Source organism: Pholcus phalangioides, unplaced genomic scaffold (genome assembly GCF_987345545.1).
Source record: "Pholcus phalangioides strain wild (caught in Gottingen) unplaced genomic scaffold, Ppha-v1.0 ptg000008l_1, whole genome shotgun sequence".
Classification (NCBI taxonomy): domain Eukaryota; kingdom Metazoa; phylum Arthropoda; class Arachnida; order Araneae; family Pholcidae; genus Pholcus; species Pholcus phalangioides.
In genome coordinates, this window is record NW_028301601.1 from 6,801,732 (window position 1) to 6,826,158 (window position 24,427).

The 24,427-nt window shown below is 37.4% G+C and overlaps 1 protein-coding gene across 1 annotated transcript; it reads right to left on the reverse strand.

Moving 5' to 3' along the window:
• Positions 1-2,294: 2,294 nt before the first annotated feature.
• Positions 2,295-22,511, reverse strand: TRAM (translocating chain-associated membrane protein 1). The gene is made up of 10 exons (XM_089234094.1): positions 22,253-22,511; positions 18,798-18,852; positions 15,380-15,504; positions 12,625-12,741; positions 12,469-12,527; positions 8,229-8,313; positions 7,743-7,813; positions 5,511-5,621; positions 3,944-4,248; positions 2,295-2,723 (listed from the first exon to the last, which is right to left on the reverse strand). Exons 1-10 carry the CDS (start codon positions 22,376-22,378, stop codon positions 2,602-2,604), a joined length of 1,176 nt encoding a protein of 391 aa, XP_089090220.1. The 5' UTR covers positions 22,379-22,511; the 3' UTR covers positions 2,295-2,601.
• Between the last annotated feature and the right edge of the window lie 1,916 nt (positions 22,512-24,427).

Sequence of the window (24,427 nt, forward strand, 5' to 3'; positions counted from 1 at the left end):
GTGGTGTATTTCTATAAAATCAATGAAAGCAATATTTTTGGAATTACAGAATTACCAGAATAAATAAAATTACAGCAAAAATAATTGTAAATTAATTAAATTCTAGAATTTAAAAAAAGATTGAAAAGAAATTATTTCAGAAGCGACAGTCTTCAATTATTTTTGGGCTCCTATTGGCACTTATGTTAAGATAAAACACTGTAAATATGGATTCCTCCTTATAATTCAAAATACTTTAGTTGGTGGCCCGGTGGATTCTTGGGAAGTTGGAATTTGGCCAGCCATGTCTAAAAGGTTGAAGACCCCTAAGTGATTCACATGCGCCAATGCGTTGCTACTTAAACAAAAATGTTTCAGTCTATGACATCTTAAATGTATCAAGGGATAAGTCCCATCCTGTGAATGGGAAGTTTTAAAATTTGACGGGTTAGATGAATGTTCAACCTTTTTCTACTAGCAGACCAATGAAATTAAACATTTGAAATAAATGTAGTTATGCAACTTGTGTATGCTATACAAGTGATAAGTATAAGTAGTGCTTGTCATTTGAAAAACGTTTGAAAGCATCTGCTCCATAATATTATATATATGTGTGGACAATATATTCCACTTTATTATTTATTCAAGACAACCCCAGAAAGTGTGAAATGCACTTACATTAGAAAAATAATAAATAAAATTAATTAATAACAATGGTAATAATAAAAAATAAACATAATAGGGTAAGCACTTTGCACATGGAGCCCGATCGAAATTTTCAATAGTGGAAGCAAATCTTGCGCTAGGAGGGGCATACAAGTTCTGATGGCAGCAGTCTGTTCTGGAAATACATCTGTATGCATGGAAAAGGAATTTCTTCTGGCCATTGGTATTCTTATTTCGAAGTGATGCCTCCACACACACAGGTTGGATCGTCTGTTCATGATCTCGAAAAAAGGTTCTCCCGATGGTAGATAAAGAAATTGGTGAACTAGTGTGTAGCACGTCCTCAGATCTGCAGCGATTCTACGCTATTCTACAAAGTGCAAACCCCAGGCGGTAAAGTAGCCACTCATGCCAGATATTCATTTGATAGAGGACCTCTGTGGCTTTTCAAGGAGCTTTATGTCCTTAATTTTACAAGGGCTTCATACTTGTGAACAGAACTCCAGAGTCCGACGAATGTACACACAGGAAAAAATGTATGACAATTTATATGCATAACATTTGTAGTATGCCGTGCATAATGTGTATGAAATTCTATTAGCTTTGTAAACTATGCCATGATGATTAGTCAAATCCAGGATGCGGCTCACTGAAATACCTAAATCCACACATATATCTAGTTGCTGCAACGTTTCTTTACCCAGCAGATAATATTCTGGATCTGTGTCTCTGCCCAAATGAATTGGTCCACTTTTTGATGTTGAAATAGGGAGTTTTATACTGACAACTCTCCACTGGAAAAGTTGTTGGCACGCTATTTTAGGCCTCTTGTGTTTTCCACAGGAAAGAATAACTCCACATCAACGAATTGCAATAGAAGGATGGGTGCGACACAGCCTGTGATATCGTGAGTATACAAAGTAAATAAGATCAGGCCTAACACCAACCCCTGGATGACTCCGCTTGGGACCTGACATTCTCTGGACATGATGCTCCCTATTCAAACCTCTGATAACAGTCCTTAGTGCAATTATTCTTGCAATTTTATTAGAAACACCCATGCCAGCTAGCTTCCTCAGTAGTAACAATCTGTTTCACATGCCTTTTGGAAATCAACGTATTATAAATTTCGAGTGATAGAAAACAATACCATTGTTTTAAGAGATGGTATGTTTTCGGCCCAAAATATACTGATAACTGAATTTTCTGGATATTACGCCAAAACTAATATTTGGAAAGAGTGATTTGTCTCCTCTGGGAATCGAACCCGGGTCCCCACACTGTGTCTCTGGTGTAATGGTTAGTGCACTTGCCTAGTATGCAAGAGGACATGGGTTCAATTTCCTGAGGAGACACAAATCACTTTCCTTTCCAAATATTAGTTTCGGCATAACATCCAGAAAATTCAATTCTCAGAATACCATTGTTTCCAATCATGCTTTCCACAGGTTTGTATCACTGGTTTGCCATTCAAATTCAAATATCTGTTAGGTAATCCTAAAGTTTGGAATGAAATAAGACCAGTTGTTTTATATCTCCCTTCACCTTATTTACATAGTTTGAACCACAAATTTAATTAAGCAGTTTAGAAATATAGCTCCATCAAATCATCATGACACAAACAAGACAAAAGAAAACACGCAAAGATATGAGAAAAAAGTTTTTGTTAATCAACATAAGGAAAAAAACCAGTAAATACAGAAACTCATATAAACCCTATGATCGATTCTCCAATTTCAACTGATGTGTGATTCATATTTGATTTTGAGATTTAACGGAAATATATATATATAGAAAAAAAATGATAATAAAACTGCGGGGTTGCTTTCAGAAATTTAAGATTATTGTATACATAGCATGTGTAAATATATATGTGTGTGTGTATGTATATATATATATATATATATATATAATAAATTTAATTTTTTCAGTTAAATTTTTGTTGTTTTTTCCCTTTCAGTTGCGCTTAGACTTTTGGCTAGTGACAGCTGCGGCAGCAGGTGGACGCTGTCGTAGGTCTTTCTTTGTGTTCTGGTCCACTTCTGGAAGCTCGTTCACCTCATCTTCAGCTCGTTTCACTAAAATAAGAGAAAACAGCTGTTTATGCTTGTTATAGGAAGAAAAGAAGATTTGCAGAAAGAAAAAATGAATATGAAGCATAATATTGTCTAACAATTGTTGATGAAAAAGGCCACAAAAATTTTTGAATAAGACGAAAGGATTGGCTACAAGAAAACATCATCTGAAACAGAACGGTGTTTATATATAGTATTTCATATCACACATCACCATATTTAATCGTAAGATCTCATACTTTGGCAATTGATTAAGTAAAGGTTGGTTCACGATCTTAGGTTAATGCAAATGGCATTTAGTGACTGAAATACTGCCACCGTACACTAATGAGAGCATCGTGCTTGATTCTCATCAAGAGTATTTAGGTTTGAACCCTGTTGTCAACACAGTGGTGCTTGGCTGAAGTTGATATTCTTCTGTTTTCCAACTTTGACGTATGAATGCCAAGCCAGACCCCTATTTGAAAAGGTCTCTCCGCAGAGAGCAGGCAAATCTTCAATCCAATACTTACAAAACATGAAAATTCAAGCATCTTCCATTTTCACTTCCAAATATGGAAGGCAGATGGCAGCACCAGTATAACAAGCAAGTATAACAACAATAACATTGAATATGGTGGGGGGCCACGCATGTACACATGCACAAAATGTTCTGGTGGCATGTACCAATTCATTAGAAATTTCCCAGAGGAATGTTTACGAGATGCATCTAAGATGAGAGAGAAATGGTCACAAAAATAAAAATGAAACATTTTTTAAATGTTGAGAGAGATTATAACATTCTATCAAAGAAACTCCAGGCTAGTGTGCTAACCACTGAACCAAATAGACTTGCTTATTAAAGAAACTGTTCCCTGTGTCAACATTTTAGTTCACATACCAATCTTTAATCACATACCTAAGTCATAATGGTTTCAGAATTCAAACACATCTGAATGTTTCCACAGCATTTGCAGCTGATATCACAAGTACGAGTGAGGAAAAAAAAATCTGATAGTCTGCAAACAAAATAGCATCTTTGCAGAGGAAATTTAACCTTAACAAAAACTTTTCTTCAAAAACCCTATCAGTGGCAAGTGATTTTCCTGGGTCATACATGCATGCTATTGGCAAAATGTTATGGACAACACATGTAACTTTAAGAAAATAATTGCGTGTTTGTGCTCCATATAATTAAAGAAGTATCATAAGAGAATAAAAGTTTAAGAAAACGATCAACTAACTTTCTTCTTTTCTCTGCTTCTTCTCCTTCCTGGCCAGGGCTTTCTTCTTGCTGGATGCGGCCTGCGAAGCTCTTTCCCTCATCCTCTTCAAATGGAATGTAATGAAGTTCCACATCATCCAAGCCTGCAGCAGGCATATCGCCACCAAACAGTTTATGCGGATGATCTGAGTGTTAAAGTTCCCTTTCTTGACATCCAAGGAACCAGATACTTCGTGCAGGGCAAGTCCATACCAGAAAGTCAAGACAGACAGAGTGATTGAACCAAGACGAACCAACACAAACATCACATTCCAAGCCATGAACCTATTGAAATAAGTGAAATAAATGACATAATATACTTCAACAATTCGAAATAAACCTTAAAAGAAATATCAAGCATTGCCTATTTTGAGCTTAATGTTCAAAATTGTACTATGATGAAGAAAAATGGACTAAGTTTTAAATATCCGCGAAATTAATCCCGACAGATACCACAGATAAGAGTGCAATCATAAACTTTCATTGACATTTTCATCGACCAAAATTTCTGTTAACATGATGTTTCAGCATGTGTGTCACATCAAACACAATTTGGAGTTGAATATTTTTAATCACATCAGTTGCTTCATTGTCCTAAATTTAATTTTGAATGTCTAACAAGTGCTTCTCTAATTGACACAAATTAATTTTCGAAACCAAGATTTTATACTTCGTAAAGTTTCTTTGAGATGTTTATCATCAATTAAAAGGGGTAAATCCCCCATCAAGACTTCAGGAGTATTTATTAAATTATTAGTTAATTACAGCACACACAATTTGGTAGGAATAGTTATCACCACTGTACCCTTTTGGCAACACACTGGTGGCCAGCTGAAATTGGTTTTGTAATTTTGAGGCAGGTATGCAAGCTACTCTACTTCACTAAATACCAACTCTGGCCATATCACTATATATTTTGCAATTTACTGTTATTAACGAGTTGGGTTGGAAATGGAGGCATCATCTATTGGTGGTTGCCTCAAGCTCATCACGGAAAATATCCTATCTATATTCTTCCCTGGCTTTGAACCTGGAACAGTGATGGCAATATTCATGGTGGTAAATGAGCATCTCACCACCACATCATTCTGGAGCTATAGGAGGAATGCAAGCTGGTCTTACATTTGAAAAAGTTTGTCTGCAGACAAACATGATCTTCAACATGATACTTAAATAACATGAAAATTTAAGCTCACATTCACGATCTTAACTTCAAAATGTAGAAGGAAGAGGGCAGCACCAGCAAGAACACAAAACGAGTACAACTCTTGACAGCATAGATATGTTAGAACCATGCATATACATACATTCACACATGTTCGATCATACAACGATTTATTAGAAATTCTGCAGAGGAATGTGTACAAGATAGGTACAGTCAAATATTAGTAGTATAAATAGTTATCAAAAAAACCATTGAGAAACACATGGTACCTATTTGTAATGTTGGGCTCAGATAATAAAATTGGGGGTTATATATCTGTGTGTGACCCTGGTAGTGAACGTGTTAATAACAATTCATACAAAAAAACCAAGTAAGTGCTTACATGTAGCCAGCTGCCTTAGTCTTCTCAGTGAAATACAGAAGCCGAGCGACGTGAAAGACTGTCTCCACTAGGTAGTGAATTGCGCACAAACATAAAGCAATTCTTGTGAAGCTGAAGAAAAAAAAAATCAAGGAATTAGCTTGTGTACACATGTTACATTACTGATTAAAACAGTACATAGATATGTACTGTACATACATGACATACTTGAAGCATGACAAATGAAAAAAAAAATTATGGGCCAATCAAATTTTTCAAACAATTTTCATTTCCCTGAACCTGGTTCAAAATAATTTTTTACCACATTTCCAAGATTTATTGACCCGATTTTTTTTATGTCAGTACAAACGCCAAAATAAATTCAGAAAATTTTTAGGCACTAATTCAGTAGGATCTCTTGAATCCAGACTTCTTGAGACCTGGGTAATTCCGGATTAGGGAATCCACTGGGAAAATTAATAAACTTTTGTTCATTTCTCAAGTTTCTTTATTTAAAGCACCTCTATATATACCTCTTTGATTCATATTTACCTTTGAAAAACAAATTAATAAAGCAATACTATATCTGTATTGTAACAGGTAATTTAATGCAAAACTAATTTCTAATTTACAAGCCATTACTTAGTTATTTTTCCACAGAAAAAAAATCCTGAGTAATGACTACATTTTTTTATAGGCATTACTCAAATCGCGAAAATTAGTATTTTTTTTTTTGTTTCTGAAGATCATAAATGGTAGCTTTTCCAATTCCATGTTCTTTACACAATATTTATACTAGTGTTCCACGTTCTAGTTTTTTTTCTTCCTAAGTTCAACTTCCTCATATGCAATTTATAAAGCAGTATGTTTCCATTTGAAGATTATACTTACCACATCACTTGATGTTTTTGACATGTTTGAACAATTCACTTACATAATCACAAAAAAATTGAGCATTGCACAAGTTCTAAAATGTTGAAGTACACGGCGGGGAAATGAAATAAAGAAAAAAAGTTTTGATCAAAGCTGTCTTTCTGACTAATACCACTCATGGAAACACAATTATCATCATTGTTTCTCCAGAATCCAGAAAATCACAGTGGACACCACCAATAAGTGGTAAAAAAAGAAATTAAATGACTGATTTATTAGAAAAGACAGAAACAGAATCAGGCAAAGGAAAAATATCAGATGTCTCCCGGTTGAAGAAAAATTTCTGGATGAAGTGTGCGGATTTGAGAGGTCCTACCGAGCCAATTTTTTTTTTGTTATCATGATGACCTAGTGCCTGGGATTTGTGAAGCTCTGTCAAGATGGTAAAAAAAACAGTCTTAAAGAATAACTTTTTTTAAATCACTAATCTTTAACCTTTTAATGCCCAAAACGGCCGAACATTCAAATGTTTATAGATAGCCAAAGACAGCCCAAGTAAGGAGCATGGGTATATACTGAAAGCTTTTGTGATTGACAGGGAAGAAGATGAAAGCTTTCCTCACAGGCGGAAACCAAAAAGACAAGACTAAGTCCCACAAGAAGGTATGGGGAAAAAGAAAATAGTCAAAACTTAGACTAGTATATTTTGAGAAGAAAACTCTGAGAACTTTTACAAACATCCCATTTCTCGCATCTGAGAATTAAAGATTTAGTGCAAATTTCAAATTTGTGCTTAAAGCCTCTATACATGAAGACAATATCCTGAGGATGGTTTTGTTTATTTCTGCAATTTTTTCAATATGATGAAATAACCACATCACGATTGCATCTCACAATGTATGTCAAGCTAGTATCTTACAAAAACCTCAATCTTGGTTTTAACAGAATTTCCTAGTCTCTTGAATGTGTTTATAGCAGAGTTTGGCTGTATTACCTTCATTGTTTTTTGTTTTTTTAGCATCTTTCTAACCTATATTAATGTACAGTTTTTTGAAGGTGTCTTTACATGCACCTGCTATGCATTGTTCTTTAGTGATTTCCTGAAATTTTACACCAATGTGTAATGGCTGTCACCAAATATTATTTTATAGTGAGCTACGCCATGCACACTAGATGAATGTCAAACTCTGCCAATGGTTGTCACATCTTAAGAACTTGCATTGTGTCTCTTAGATTTTATATAGCGAAGGCTGTGACACAACTGGATTGTGCAAGGGCAAAAAGAAAGAAAAGTGAAAGTCTGGTGTACTTATTATACACGATGAAGGCCATTTAAGCATAAGTAGATGAAAGAATATGTTAAGAAAGAAAATGACTCACTTCAAAACATATCCAACAGCCAAGAAAGCGAGGTATAATGTCGAGTACACTATTCGGAATTTCATCTCTTCCTAGAAATATAAATTACAAATTTATGATTTAGGGCAATGAAAGTAAATACATTCATATGTATTGAAAAAAAAAACATGTCTCAGCCTAAACTAAGTAAACATCTCACAAAACCTAAAAAATGAAATCAGTGTGCTAGATACTTTGGCTTAAATGCCGAAAATAAGAATAGAGTGTTGGATATAACTTCCCATGCACTTTGGGGTCCAAGCAATGCCAGATGGTTCATAGCCATCAACCAATCCAGCAAAGAGATTCACTTGATAGCTTTTAGATGCATAACATAAATAGGAAGTGCAAAAATTAACCATGTATAATATCGAACAATGCTGCAATGATATGTACGTATATATGTCAAAAATATCCATTAGTCATTGTATTCTATGTATTGTTTCTTGCAAAAGCATCCCCACTGACCTTCTTCACTTTCTGGAAGTAGAGCTCAGGATAGCAATGAAGCCAATAAGCAAGTTGAATGATAAAATAGAACTTGAACATGAATCTGAATGCAAAAAAGAATTCAAAATTAAAATTTTTCATTACACCTAATTCTAAAAGAAAACTTACAGGTTGCACATTTACAACACCATTATTCACATCAAACAAGATAATAGTTTTGATATTATATTATATATATATATAGCCATAGATTTGAAAAATTGCCTTCAAGTAAATGTACATGAAGGGAAAATGATTTTTTTTCCAGAATGTGAATTTGCAGGTAAATTAATCACATAGGACAAGTGAAATGCAAATAACTAGAGCCTGGAACTTTACGCAAAATGCCATAAATGCCTTTTTTTGCCTAAACTTTTTTGGTAAAAATGCCTTCTTCGAAGCCTTCCAGCCGTAAATGCCTATTTTAGCATATTTATTAAGTTTATTAGTTAATTTCAGAGGCCATAATCTATAAAAACAATATTTTGAGCACTGAGAACGAAAGAAATGCTCTTTTTAAAAATTTCTCTCTCAGTACTAATTATAATCAGAAAGCCTCACCCCTTCCAGTCCCATTTAAACATAAATAAGTGATCTGAGAGATAGAGAACTTGGTTTTACCATGCATTAACTTTGCTTTGACTGGATAGTGCTAGTTGTAAAGGATTTTATTTTAGATGAATGCAGCCCATGTCAGAAAAGTAACTTATATACATATATATTTCATAGCCTATTCGATTAAATTTACCAGTCACCCTCTGGGGTGACAGATGCAGCCACACAGGGCCCAGTGATTGAAGGCACTGGTGTATATATATATACTGCATATGTGGTAATATAAAAAAAAAAAATTTCTACATGAGAACAAGATAGCTATGTTTCAACTAGAAATGATAATGATCACTCCAAGTGATACAACAAATAAACAAGAATTATTCGCAACTCGAAGGAGCCCCCACAGGTAATTTTCTCTACCAACTCTGCGTCTGGTAATTGTGGTCCTGGAATTGACCTAATAATGAGAGTCTGCCAACACTTTATTTTGGGATTGAAATTAGTTTAACTTGCATTATAATGCAGTTATTATAAACCATAATTAAAGCAGTAGAGGGATTAAATGAAACCAATTTTTCAGCTAGTTTTTAGGCGCTTAACACTTTAGTTTTATCAAGGAAACAGTTATTTTCCGGATATTACGCTAAGGTGAGCTCGGAAAGAAAAGTCATCACGTCTCCGCCAGGACTCGAACCCAGGCCCTCTTGCATACCGGGCAAGCATGCTACCAATCTACACCACTGGAAACACATGAATCTGCCTTCCTAATTTCACGCATTGTGTCGTGAGGCGCTGAAGTAGAGGCATTAGTAGCCTCTCTTAACTTCAGGAAATGGCCCCCGGGTGGGACGGTTTAGAGAGATATAGATGGCTTCTTTCTCAGCCAGAGATATCAAGGAAACAGTTATTTTCCGGATATTATGCTGAGGTGAGCTCGGAAAGAAAAGTCATCACGTCTCCGCCCGGGACTCGAACCCAGGCCCTCTTGCATACCGGGCAAGCATGCTACCACGTACACCACTGGAGACACATGAATCTGCCTTCCTTTAGTTTTAGTTATGTTTCCTTTTTTCCATAATTTATAAATGCCTTTTTTTAGTGTCTATTTTAGGCATTTTAGTGCCTAAACGTCCAGGCTCTACAAATAACTAATCCAGCAGCTCTCAAACTTTTGTCACCCACGGCCCCGTCAACGTCCATTTACGGCTCCCCACAATAGTCTAACAAAAAAAAAAGAGCAAGTCTTCAAAGCAGCCAACCAACACATTTTTATTCTGACAGCTCACTGTGAGGTCCCAACAATGGTTGGTGACGCCCCTAGAAGCAATGATGCACAATCTGAGAGTCACTGAACTAATCAATAGGATTGCTAGGCTAGGACATAGCCACCAGATAAAAGTTGAAGGGGGGAGGGGAACTGATAGGGATCCAGCCCCTGGGAAAAATCACAGGATGTTAGGAGAATCCTTGCTGGGGGAAGGGGGGCACCAAAGTTTCCCACCAAGGTCAACGTGCTACAGTAAGAAAACCACAGGTGAATAATCATAATAAAGGTCATGATCAATAATCATAGTAAAAGAGGTGAAGATGCTAAAAACTTGGTTTCAGAAAAAATAAATTAAAATTGGTAATTATAGTCGTCAAGCCAAATGCAACACAACAGGCTTGGAGAAGAGAAAAAAAGCTCAGAATCGGGAATTGTGTTTTTATACACCATCGCTATTTCATCAGCTATCATTTGTACCTAAAGTGTGGCCAAACAGTTCTTCTTCTTTAAATGCAACCCACAAAATATTCTTTCTTTCGTTTAAACCAAGCACAACTCTAATCTAATACCACGGCAATTTACTACAGAGTGAGTTATACCGGAAGTGTGACTGTGTATACCTAACAGTCTGAGCAAATGTGTCTGATTTTTCAGTGCTGCCAGTACTGTAACTAGCCATCCCTGTGCAAGAATTTGCATTTAGGCCCATTCTGCCCCCTCCACTCAAGAGGGCCCTGTGGAGGTGCCCCTGTCTAGTTAGGGCAATAAGTGCTGCCATCTATATTCCATAAGTGAAGTGTGATTATTGAACATTTGAACCCCCCCCCCCCTCCCCAACCAATACTTACTCGAATAAGATACAGATGCTATACCATGTGTTTCAAAAAATGAAGTATGTGAAAAGGGCACAAAGATGAGAGATAATTGAGAATTGAATGAGATCACTGGTGAATGATGCTGAGACACCGATAGCTTTCAACAGCCGTTCCAATGATTTTACGTAAACATTTAGTGGACAATGACAAAACCCATTTAAGGCAGTGTAATATTTTATTACACCAATTATACCCATTACAGGGATGGGGGGGGAGGGGTTGCCTAGTTCCTTTGAAATTGAAATTACTGTAGCATATGTACATCCCTTACTCCTGTAAAAACAGGAAAAGAGGTTAGGTTCTTGGAGGGGACAAAAAACAAAGAAAAAAAGTGTCTGGAGAAGAAAATTTGAAATTTTTCTGAGCCTCAAATTATCCAGAAACTCAGACTTTCTGGCCTTGGATTTTTGAGGATGTACTGCAGAGATTCCCAATCTTTTGAAGTTCACAGCCCCTTGGGAATAATATTAAAAACCTCGGGCATACGTCCTTGAATACAGAATATAGTTTACTACAACAAAGATCACTAAGCAAAAATACATCAATAGAGTTTTGTTTGATTAATCATTAATGGGAAACTTGTGAATGATGCTTAGAGCACAGATACCAGGCCTTACAGTTGGCAACGAAACACTCATATCACCCTCAAGGTCTTGCAATCTATTTCTTGATTTGTAATTTTATAGTTGCCATAGCAGAGTTATGTTCACATAGATTCCATGTTTAAAAGGGTAAAAGTGTGTTAATTGCTTTATTTAGATTATGGGATATTCCTCTCTCAATTCAAGCCAAAAAGCAGCCACTGATGTCTCACTCTTGGTAAAGTTACCTTCGAGTGTGGAATCAGTGCAAAGATCGATATATTCATCTCGTTCGCAAGCAGTGAAATCCATTTTATCCACACTGTATGTAAAATCAAATGGTGAGACAACCCAATCAAGATTCTCAGAGAAAGAAGAGGAAACGTACATTGCATCTTTCAATCTTGATAAGTGTTGAAAAATGAGGCCCTTCAGATTATCCAAAGATGTCACTCACTGCTATTACTACGAAGGCTTCTACAGCTGGCTGATGCAAGGGGATAAATTCAACTGTCCTTGCGGGAATCAAACCTACACCCTCTCACTTCCCCGTCAAGTGCCCTAGACCACTAGACTGCAAAGTCAATGAATCCTCTTTCCTTAGACTTCGTGTGCTCTGAATGAGGCTGTACATGGACAGCCAGACATAAATTAGGCCAAAGCTCACATTGCTGACACTGCCACCAGATGGTTACTTATTCCATATGTCTGTCATGCATGAGAGTAATTAATTTGACTTCATTTATTTTGACCATAATATTTTTTTGATTTATCTCCATAATATCTCGCAACATCCTAGGATGGCACAATATCAGTTAGCGGCACTTCTTCACTGATATAGCAACATTCTAGGGTGGCAGGGCAGACTGGTTGGGAAAGACTGCTTAACTGTAATATAATGAAGCGATTAGTCTAGTGGAATGACTGAATATAATACTTACGTCATTTCACTGTGCGGATAACTTTGCCACAATTTACTGATATTAAGTAGGTAACCCTCCTGGAATTGAGAAAATTGAGATGACTATTTAAAAAAAAAGTCACAAAGAGAATATAATCTCTTACATAAAAAGTTTCAACATTCAAACAAGACTTACCCGAACAATCAGATCTAATCCCCACACGAGTGACACTAGATAGAACACCAATAATTGTCCAGATTCATTGAACTTGCTGTGCTTCACTTTCGACAGATGCAGCTTCCTGTTCAATTTCTGAAGATACAGAAACATAAAATTTAAAACATGTGATAAAGGTATCGGATCAATGACCATTTTAATGCTACAACAAAATTATTACAAAATCAAATAACTCAGTAAGGGAGAGGAACAAAAATTTCACACATTTTCAATATATACATAATCATGAGTATCCAGACACCTTTGCAATTTAGTGGATTTGATTAGTGACTATACGGCTGGTTTCTTCTGGTACGAACTCACTTTCATTATTGGACCTAACACTTCTACCACAGCATCATAATAAAACACTATAGACTGTTCTGCTCAACCCAAACAGTTGCAACAGTTTTTGCTGGTGTGGGGGTCGAGTGGTAATAGTGACAGACTCGAACCGTGAGGGTTTGAACCCCACTGTTGCTGCAGTGGTGGTCGGCTGAAGTTGGTTTTCTGTGGCTCCCAACTTCGAGGAGTGAATGTGAGCCCATCTCCCCCTTAAAATAGTCTCACCACAGAAAGCAACAGACCTACAAACGGTACAAATGTAATTCAATCATTACACTTCACTTCTGAAATATAGATAGCAGCACTGAAAAATCAGACACAACACTAGATACACACTCAGACTGAGGTACACAAAAACTTGCACTTTCGGCAAAACTCACTAGGTAGTAAATTTCCCATAGATGGTGATAGACCTGAGTTGTGCTGGGGGAAAAATTTTGAAATATTGAAAGAAAAATAAAAGTTGCAATAGTTTGGCCAGGATACATTTTTGATTCAACATGATCAGGAACCAGTCCGTACTGCAAATGTGCATCTGGATTCATGCAATGGATGCTCAAGAATCAGACTAGCCTGCACAGAGCCCTTACTTAAGTCCTAATAAACATCCTCAGGAAGAACCGGAGTTTCTACATGCAGTTGGAACACAATGACCAAAATTTGTCAGAACTAGTCTCAACCTTTTTGCAAGAAACATCATGCTATTTCGATCCAAAATAAAAATTAAAAAAATATGTGAACAACCTTCATGAAACAGTTGCAACTGTGATGGCCATAAAAGGTAGACACAGTAATTCTTACTCTACAGTAATTCTGGCCCCAAAAGCAGAACAATTTGTATTGTTCTGCAACGAACTTGCAGCTGATTAAAAATTTTCTCTGGTAAAAATTCCTATAAAAGTTTTTCCTACTTTTCTTAAAATTCTTTGCAGATTATATTCTGCAACACAGCATTAATTGTTCTGTGATTTATGTCACAAGTTTCAGCACATTCTGCTTTGGGAGTGTATGACCTCGCCCCCAAAGCAGAAAGTGCCAAAAAACTGTATAGTACTTCACAAATCAATCAATGTTGCTTCAGAAAAATCACGGGAATTAACTTATAAAAAGAAAGAAAAATAACTATGGAGGTATGTTTTAAAAGCAATTGAGGCTTCCCCCCCCCCCTCCCCATGCCATCTCATCTGTTATCTTATACTTGCCATATTATATACACAGGATACAAAAAGAAAAAGAAATGAGAATCGGAATGTTTCAGCCAGCTGAAGGGTGTCCAAGTGGTATGGTGGTAAGATGCTCGTCTGCCAGAATGAAGGTTGCAATCAAGTCCCATGTTTGAACTAGGGAAAGAATATAGATAACAAGAAATTTTGCCTAATGAGCTTGAGGCATGCCACTGATAGATGGTGCCTTCATTTCCATCCCAACTTGTTAATGACAGTAAATTGCAGTATAGCGATATGGTCAGAGTTGGTATGAAGTGAAGTAGTCGTCAGCTCAAGGTTTGGAGACAGCAAAATACAAAAACATTCTACTTTTGTGGTGAGCTGGTAACTTGAAACAATGAGTTGCATGCTTATGATCAGATAGTGTATATTGTCAGTCAAACCCTGTTATAACAAACTTCAAGAGACCCAAAATCTTGTCCGCTATACCTGGAAATTACATCAGATGTTGCAAATATGAAAACATCTTAGGAATGGAGATCACAAATTTTGTTTGCTACGTCTAAAAAGTTTTTGTGCATCAAATTTGGCCATAATATCATTGCCAGGCCGGGTGCTGCAAACAGTTTCAGTGTACAGTAGTAATCAGTATTTAGTGATAACTACTAGTCACTGAAAAATGCCTATTACCCGAAGCACAATGCATTATTCTCCAATCAGGACACCAAAGGTGTTGGGAGCAAAGTGGTTCACAGCAAGGATTGATATTGGCACCTAAAATTTCTGTGTTTGATTACTATCTCAGGCAATTGAAGTTAGCTTGGCTACCAAAATATTTGGTTGGCAGTATTTTTTTGTTTTTTTTCTCAATCTGACAAACCCTGGTTTACCATGCACTGCAACCATGGCTACAGCAGGGGTATGACTGACAGGGCTCCATCCGGGAAGCCAGGATGAATTTCGAATTTCATCATTTCTTTTCTCCACATAATGAATTTACTCTAGGAGGGCTCCATGATGAATCTGGTCTGGGGCGAAACAAAGATCTCAGTCTAAGGAACCTGCTGCAGGATGTCGAGGAAGGGGGGGTGGGGCTTCCCCCCATGATTGCAACCTGGCCCAGTACAAACAAATACATAGTAGTGGGTTTTCAACATATGATAAAGTAATAAAGCACATGATGTAGTAAAAAAAACAACTCTATAAAAGAAAGAAAAACTCACATCCAAGACATACTCTTGGAGTATCGCATGAATGACAATTGTGATCAGGAAATAGAAGAATACTACGCAAGCATCTTGATAGCCATTTGTATAACGCATAGTCTCATACGGTTCCAGTTTATGAGCTGAAATAAGGACAAAACAAAAAATACATGTAAGTTATTGAACACAACGACACAAAATTTATGTAAATGATTGCCAGTAAATCCTACAATGACTCATGATAAATAGAGATCCTTGAAAAACTTGAATGATCTTGTAACCCTTAAACTGCTCCCATTATCTATGTTATGTACCTATGTTGTCTATCATCTGACCCGAGACCTCTTTAGCCTTTATAATGGCTATATCCATACATGACAATCTACAGATGATGAGTCTAATAGCTTGCTCAATCGTTTTTTCATGATATGGGGAGAGGGGATTTTTGTTTTTTATTGTGGGGGCGGGGGTACAGAAAGACATTAGTTAATTCTGACTACTACTACTAAACCAGACATGCACCTCGTCCATATTCTTCCTCAGAACTTCTAATAAATTGGCACATGTTAGAATGCGTGTATACACATAGCAAACTTTCCGTGAAGTTTTTTTTCTGTGTAATGCTTGTTATGTGTAGTGCTACCATCTGCAATGAATTTTTTAAACTATGAGTTTTTTCTCAACTCATAGCGATTGAGAGTGATGAATGAATAATTGTACCATTGTAGGGCTGTTGCTCTCTACAAGAGTCAACTGTAGTTAAACTGGTCATGCACTAATCCAACCTGCCCAGTAATCCATGGTTTTTCTTAAAGCATAGAGGAAAACATGGCACTGCATATCTGTGCGCAGAAGTTTATACAGAGCACACATTGCTTAATGTGATCACATCGGAAGTCAGGGTTTCTGATAACTAGGGCTCAGATTTTTTATGACCTAAAAATCTCAAAAATATGAAAGCATTTATTGACCTATGAAACATAAAATTATGACCTCAAAATTATATCATTTCATCTCTGCTTTTTCAGTTATTGCTTCATTTACGATTCTTCAGTTACAACTCATTTACATTTTTAATTGAAATTTTATCCAACTCTTACCAAAAACATATACCTAGAGTTACCAATCATCCTTCTTTAGGAGGACATGTCCTCTTTTTTTATGTCATTTCAAGCGTTCTCCTACATTTTGAAAATTTTGGCTTTTGTCTTCTTTTTCAGGTTTCCGGAATTATTTTTCATTTTTTCTGGAGAATTTTTTTTTACTCCACTTCGAAACAAATTTCTTCATTGATATGAGTGGTTTTTCCCCCTCATGCATTTACCAATAATTGTCAAAACTCCCAGATTTTTTTCTGCCTCTTTTTTTTTTTTTAGCAGTTCTGTTTCAGAGTTCAGAAAATTATTGTTGTGGCCAGTTTTATTGGTCGGAATAATGGCAGCATCTATTGGGAAAATTTGGATAAGTGACTTCACTAAAGCTGCACACGCAGACGTCATCAAGACTCGTAACCCTAGATACACCAAACTGTCTGAGTGTTTATCTAGTGTTGTGCACAAAGTTAGTGCTAGCATCTGTATAGTGAGTGAAGTGTAATGTTTGTATATTTGTACAGTTGTAAGTAGGGTCATAATTAGTGGAAGGGCAGAGAGGTCTGGTGCCCTGTGCACTGGACCACAAACAGTGCCAAGTTTGTTTTATGTTCATTCAAAATTACAAGGAGCAGCATGGCACAATTAATACTTGCCCTGGGCAATAGTGTCAATTTCTGTTTTGGTTGCACATTCTGTTGCGAGACTTTTTAATGGGGGAGATCGACTCATGTTTGCACCTCAAGCTACAAAATGACAGAAACAAACCACAACTGCGCAACTGGTGGGATTCAAACCCTACCAGTTAATATTTTCATACCATCAGTTCTTTTTCCCACAGGTGGGCTTTAGTGAATTAATAGAGATGTTTGTAATTTTTTCCCAAGCACCAACCATTTCATTGTAACACTATTTTCAGAAATAGCGTCACAAAAGTGTTCAATTCTTTTAGAAATAGCATCAAAACTCTTTTGTTACTGATATTTCGTTACTGAACAGACACGACTAACTAGAAATTAAGCATTCCTAAAAAAAAAAAATATGTATAAATTTTATGCATGTGTAAGTACATGCATATGTGGGGATATTTTTTTGTAAATGAAGGTGCGCTAAGAAAGAAAAAATATGCATTTTAAAAACATATCTACTTTTGGTTTTTTGCAGTTATTTTCTTATTGCATATTTTAACATTTTTAACTGCATATTTGCATATTTTTAAAGGATATTTTGTCACTTTTTAAGCGCACATAACCTGCGCTCTAGTCATAACAATATCACCGCTATGGTGGTCGAGTGGCCATAGTGAGGGACTCGCATTGCGAGGTCCCGGGTTCAAACTCCACCGTCGCTGCAGTGGTGGTCATTTTAAGTTGGTTTTCTGTGGTTCCCAACTTTGATGTGTGAATGAAATCCGATCTCCCCATTAAAAAGTCTCGCTACAGACAGCAACAGGCCTACAACGGTGGAATCTTCAAACATTACACTTCACTCATAGTTCGAAAAATATGTGGTAGATGACAGCACTATAACAAACATTAAAGATGAACAAGCTTCATGTTAGGTTCACAACACAGACACACACAGTCCAACATTTACCGATTCGTTAGAAGTTCCACAGAGGAATATGGACGAGGTACATGTCTGGTTTAGTAGTAGTAGTAGTCATTACAATATCCAAATAACATTGCCCATGACTCTAATGAGTGGTGTCTACTTCATTATATAAAAGGTATTGTTTAACTAACTACTATTAATCTGGCACAGAACATATTGTGACCGAGTGGTGCAGTGGTAAGATTCTCGTCTTCCACCATGAAGGTTGCCATCAAGGTCCACAAATTTGAATCTGAGGGAGAACATTGTAAATAAGTTCTTTACCCAGAGAGCCTGGGGCAACCACAGATGGATCGTGCCTTCATTTCCACTGCTTGGAAGTTGCCCGTATGGCAACATGACTGGAGTTGGGGTGTGGTAAAATAAGTAATCTGGTACACCCTGGCCTGATATGTGCCAGATTAGCAAGAATTTACTGTATTTGATCAGCCTAAGGGTTAAAGAGTAGATTCATAGATAAAAAAGGTTTGAAATTCTTTGTAACCAAAGAATATAGGGATGAGTGTTTCAATTTCATCCTTTTTTTTGGAAGAATGACCCACATAAGCTTTAAATCACAATTTTTAATAACGTTGGTCAATGTGGCATAAGCCTTAAAAAGAAATCTTATTAAGCAGGTGCTCTTCTCCCAGAAATTACAGTAGCTTAACCATTGCTGATAATGATAATAGATTTAGCATGTCACTAAATCATAAGCAATCCCATAATCAGTACAAAAGAAAGACCATTACCATCAGATACATTGTGATGCATTACGACGAACACAGATGCGAATGGAGCAGTGACCTGCAAAGAAAAGCAGAAAAAAAAGACAGTGTGAGATTCAACAGATTTTCTACAGCATTTTTAACGATTTGCAATTCCACATAAAATCTTGACAATTTCTCCTTTTTTTTTTATGACACTTCAAAAGCAAGAATCCTGTCAAACAAAAATTATTAGCAAAATTGAGGGGTTTTTTAGTCTGATAAACAGCGGATCAGCAAGAACATAAAACAGGTGGAACTCTGGTCTGACAACATAAATACGGGTGACTAATTTGAGGAATGGGTGACCAAAGTTAGTAGAATGGGAGATGGGCGACAAAATTTGTATAAACATCAATAATTTGTCTCTGACCAGAGCAAAGGACTATGTTAATGAGTGACCCAGAGAGTTCACAAGCATATGAGTGACTTAGCGAGTAAGAATGTGAATGAACACACAAAAGAGTGACATATAGAGCAAGAGACCAGGTCATTACATGACCTAAAGCGTGTGCAAGCTTGTGAATGACCAAAAGAATGACCTAGCATGTGTAAGCGAGTAAATGATCAACAGAGTGGCCTATAAAGCTAAGAACCATGTCTGTAAGCAACCAAAATAGTGACATAAAGCGTGTGCAAGGATGTGAGTGACCAAAACAGTGTGCAAGCATGTGCATAAGAGTGACTTACAGTTTGTGCGAGCATGGAAATAATAAAAAGAATGACTCACAGACACGGGTGTACTTGCAGGAGTTGGGGGAGGCCAAGCGAGTTATAGCACAGGGCGGAAAATTTGAGGAAAGAGTACTCAAGAAAATTAGACTAGAATGGGGGAAGAAGTGCAGCAAAATTTGTGTAGCCCACAAGCGGCAAAACCATAAATGCGCCTCTAGTCACGCATATGCTTGTACACAACACATTCTGGCATGCACCGATTTATTAGAAATTTCGCAGGAGAATGGTTACAAGGTGCTGTGCAGTTACATCAGAGCTTGTCAAATCAAAAACAAATAAATACCAGCCGAATTTCTTATGAGCCAACATAGCTTTTTTTTTTCCCAAGAAAAAAAATCCAAAATAATATTTCTTTAACTTTTCTGTTCATTTTTTTCATGACCCTTCGTACGATGAAAGATGTTGAATATTATGGAAACAGAAAGTTCTGCGTCATCCTTAGACTCAGATTTAGCCATCACATATATAAAAAAATTTAGGTTCAAATACTGATTTGGATGTCGCCATGATGATCTGGTGCCTAGGATTTGCCGAGCCGTCTGTTAAGTAGTAGCGATCAGATGAATGCGGACCCTGAGATACTGTTTTGTAGAGATGCAATCCACTATGCAAAATGCACGGAAGTATTCTCTGCAGCTTTCCCCCATTTTACTCTTTTTTGCAGCCTGGGTCATCTGTGGTCATCACACTGAACTCTCATCATTAAGATCCAGGTTTAAACCCTGTTGGCAACACCGTAGTAGTTTCTGCGACTTTACAACATTGAGGGGATGAATGTGAGCCAGTCATTCATTTGGAAAAACTCCGCAGAGAGCAGGCAGACATGCAACACAATATTTACATAAAATAAAAATTCAAACCTTTACCATCTTAACTTTAAAATATGGGAGACAGATGGCAGCATCAACAAGAACAAAAACAAACAACTCTGACAGCAAACACGTTAGGTACCACACATAGCCTAACGCTTGGAGCGCATATGCCAGCATTGTACTGCAACATTAGAAATCCTGCAGAGGAATGTGTATCACTTCATTACTTTGAAAACATATTGCGAGCCACTCCAGTGAACTAGAAATGTGTCATAAACTGCTTAAGTGATATGGAAATGTGCCAGAGCACTTAATTGCCCCATTAAAAACCCCCTTAAAACATGCCCCAGGTCACTTAAGTGGTCTGTAAATGTCTTGCGGATCACATAAGTGATCTGGGAATGTACACTGAGTAGGTCATTTGAGCAATCTTGAAATGCCTCATAAAAAACTTAATTAAAATAAAAATGTGCCACGGGTTACTTGGATGATCTACAAATGTCTTGTGGATCACTTGAGCAATCAATTAATATGCTGTGTGCCCAAAAGCAGAATGTTTTGCATTATTCCGCAATGAGTCCTCCACTGACTGGAAATGTTCAGCGGTAGAAATTCACATAAGTAAAATTATGTTTTCTAGGCCTACACTTTTCATACTCCCTATGTCATGATTTTGGTCATTTACTGTTTTGGTCACTCACATGCTTGCTCACTCTGAAGGTAAGTTTTCTCGTTGTGAAGGTAGCTTTTCTCGTTGTGAAGGTAGCTTTTCTTGTTGTGCAATGACCTATTCCCTTGCACACTATGTCCTTGTTTTGGCCTCTCTCATGCATGCAAGAAACTCTTTTGGTCACTCACATGCTTTCACACCTTTTAAATCACTTTTTCTGTCCCTTTCCCAATGAGTCATTCTCTCTCTAGGTCACTCCCATACTTACAAACTCTCTGGGTCACTTACATGTTCTTCTTTTGGGTACTCCCATGTACGGATAACGTTTTTGGTCAATCACCTGCTTTCACACCCTCTAAGTCATTCTTTCAGCTGCTCACATGATGATTTTCCTCCATCTAGGTCACTCTTTCTGCGCTTTGCTCAATACGTCACCCACTTTTTTTCTCACTCCCATGCTTGAAAACTCTAGATAATTTGCATACAATTGATGCATTTGATAGCATACTTTCCAGGAGTTCGCCACACGTACATTACCGGCTATGTGTACCATTGAGTCACTTCACAATCTTGGTCTCTCTCGTTGCACACTCTGTAGATAACTCTTCTGACTGCACATTGACCTAGTCCCTCACTCTCTATGTCATTCTTTTGACCACTCGCATGCTTACAAACTATCAGCCACTTACAAGCTGACATATTCTTTTGGTCATTTACATACTCTTTTGGTCACTCATATGCTTGGACACTCTATAAGTAACTCATAACTCATCTGGTTGCATGCTGACCTATTTCCTTGCACTCTATGTCCTTCTTTTGGCTACTCCCAGCTTAAGGATCACTCTTTTGGTCACTCTCATGCTCACACACTGTTAAATAACTCTTCTGACTGCACACTCGTCTAGTCCCTCCTTTTCTCTATATTCATAGAGAGCCCTTCTTTTTTGCTAATCCCATGCATACAAATTCTCTGGGTTACTCTTCTAGTCACTCACATTCCTTTGCGATCCTTCACTTTCCAGGAAGAGACGAATTTATAGCCTACTAGCTCCCCCGTAAATACACATCTGTAGCCATATGCCATTGCCAAATTCCACATACCAATTTACCCCAAAGACCGATTTGCATCTAATTAAACAATACGGTAGGAATGTTGATAATAGGCACCGATTATGATGATTATAGCGGCATAATTACTGTGTTTACAAACACTGTTTACTAACCTGGAAGAGAAGTCCAACAACAAATATCATCGCGACGCAGGATATAATATCGGCATGATTCTGGATCAAGAACTCGCTGCTGAAAACCGGGGGGTTTTTAGTCCCCGTTCGCCTTTTGAGTCCCATCTTCGTGTTTACGGAATTAATTTGAGAGCTCCTTAATTAACAAACGATGGGACTTTTAACACTTTGAATCACCTGCAGTACTGGGAAGAAGAAAAAAAAGTTCACACGTATCCAGACGAGCGTCGTCAGCAACCGGGTCACCATCTGTTGCCATATTCAGAAACCGAATAGATTCGTTAAATGTGTTTGATTTACAGCGCTATCTACTTACGAAGAGGCAGACTACTTGAAAGAGTACGATAAATATGCAGTCCATGGTTTTTTTTTAAGGTTGTGTTTTCTCTCAGAGCCAACAAAAAATTTTACTACTTTACGCATGGCCCCCACATCCTGGAGCAGGGCCCCTAGGATGGGACCTAAAGCCGGGATTTCCCAGGAGCAGGTTTCCTGTGCCGCGCGCAACGTGATTCACACAGCGCGACACGCCTTCCACTCACTAGTAAGAAAAGCAGCATGACTGTTTTCCTACAGAGCGCAATACGCCTGACGACAGCGCTTTAGGTCGGGCGTGATTGGCCGACTGCTTCTGGGGGAGTCAAATGCGCTGTGCGCCGCGGTTTTGCCGATATTCTCTTCACTATTTGTGTGTTTTCTTTTCCTTCCCTTCAAACCGGAGAATGCAGACGACAGAGTAGCTGATGCCAAAGCCATATACTTTATGTAGCCACCCTGATCTGATGCGCCTCGCTAGGAAAACACAAACGCGTAGCGGGATTATGTAACACGTTTCCGTCGGCGCGAAATAGTCTAATTCGGTTCACGCTGCGCAACAAACCTATTCCTAGGAAAACCCGGCTTTATAGCTCGGTGGCAGACAATAAAAATCACGTGACTTATAAACGATTTCTCCCCCCCCCCCTCCCGCGACCATTTTCTATGTGTTTACCATAGACTCTTGGAAGCGTCGTCTGCTCTCGCGCGTTATTTTTGTTATTAATGGTAATGGTGCTAATGTGCACAAAACTTTAGTCAGAGAAACAGTAGTTTTGATCTATTTTTTGCGCACGCGCACTACAGATATGATTACAGCATGAATTTTATAGAGTTGCCAGTGTGTGATATGGCTTCCCTCTGCATCATGTTGTAACCAGAAAAAATCTGATAAAATTTATTACATTTTATAATGAAATTTAATTTTCAAATTTTTTTCAGTGCATTTAATGTACTATCATGTAAAACGTATCATTAAGGCATATTATCAGATTATTTGAAATCAAAAATTTAATGACAGTGAATAAACGCAAATAATAATAATTGCGGTATTTAGCGTAAGTACAATCAAAATATAGCTAAATAAGTGCAAATAATAATAAATATGTATAAAGATTGCAACGATTGAAGATTGAAAAAAAAAACACGTGAGAACGAAATAGGACCAGCCGTTAATGCCAAAAGGCACAGTGACACGATTGGCTGTTGGGGAACTGACTTATCAGTTTGTCATATTTGGCAAGAAATTATACTTTTTCATCATTGAAACAAGTCGCCAAAATGACTTTGTGTTGCTATCTTTTAAGACAGAACTCTGTCGGGAAACCTCATGACCATGTACTTTGTATTTTACGGAACAAAATTACATAGAACTCTGAGAAAATTTTAAATTTCCCGTTATCACGTCATTTCTAGTAAAAGTCATTTAGTGGATTTTCGTCTCTGAGAGATATTGGGTGCATTCAATACCACTCTACTGTTGTTACATTACGCATGCTCAACCCATGGCCCGCCCGCGGGCCAATTTGGCACTCAGAGTGATGTGATGTGACCCGCGACCTCAAACTTAATTTTGTAAAAATTTACAGATCACTTGAGTAACCCGCCGTACAGTTCCAGCGCACACTTAAACGGTCGGTGGCACAGCACTTAAGTGACTCGTGGGACATTTACAGAGCACTTGAATGACTCTTGGCACAGTTTAATCACTCAAGGGACCAGGGACCAGCGACATATACACAGTTCACTTGAGCAACCTACGACATAGTTCTAGAACACTTTTGAGTGGACCCGACATATTTCCAGATCATTTAATTATCCGTGGCACATTTTATATCA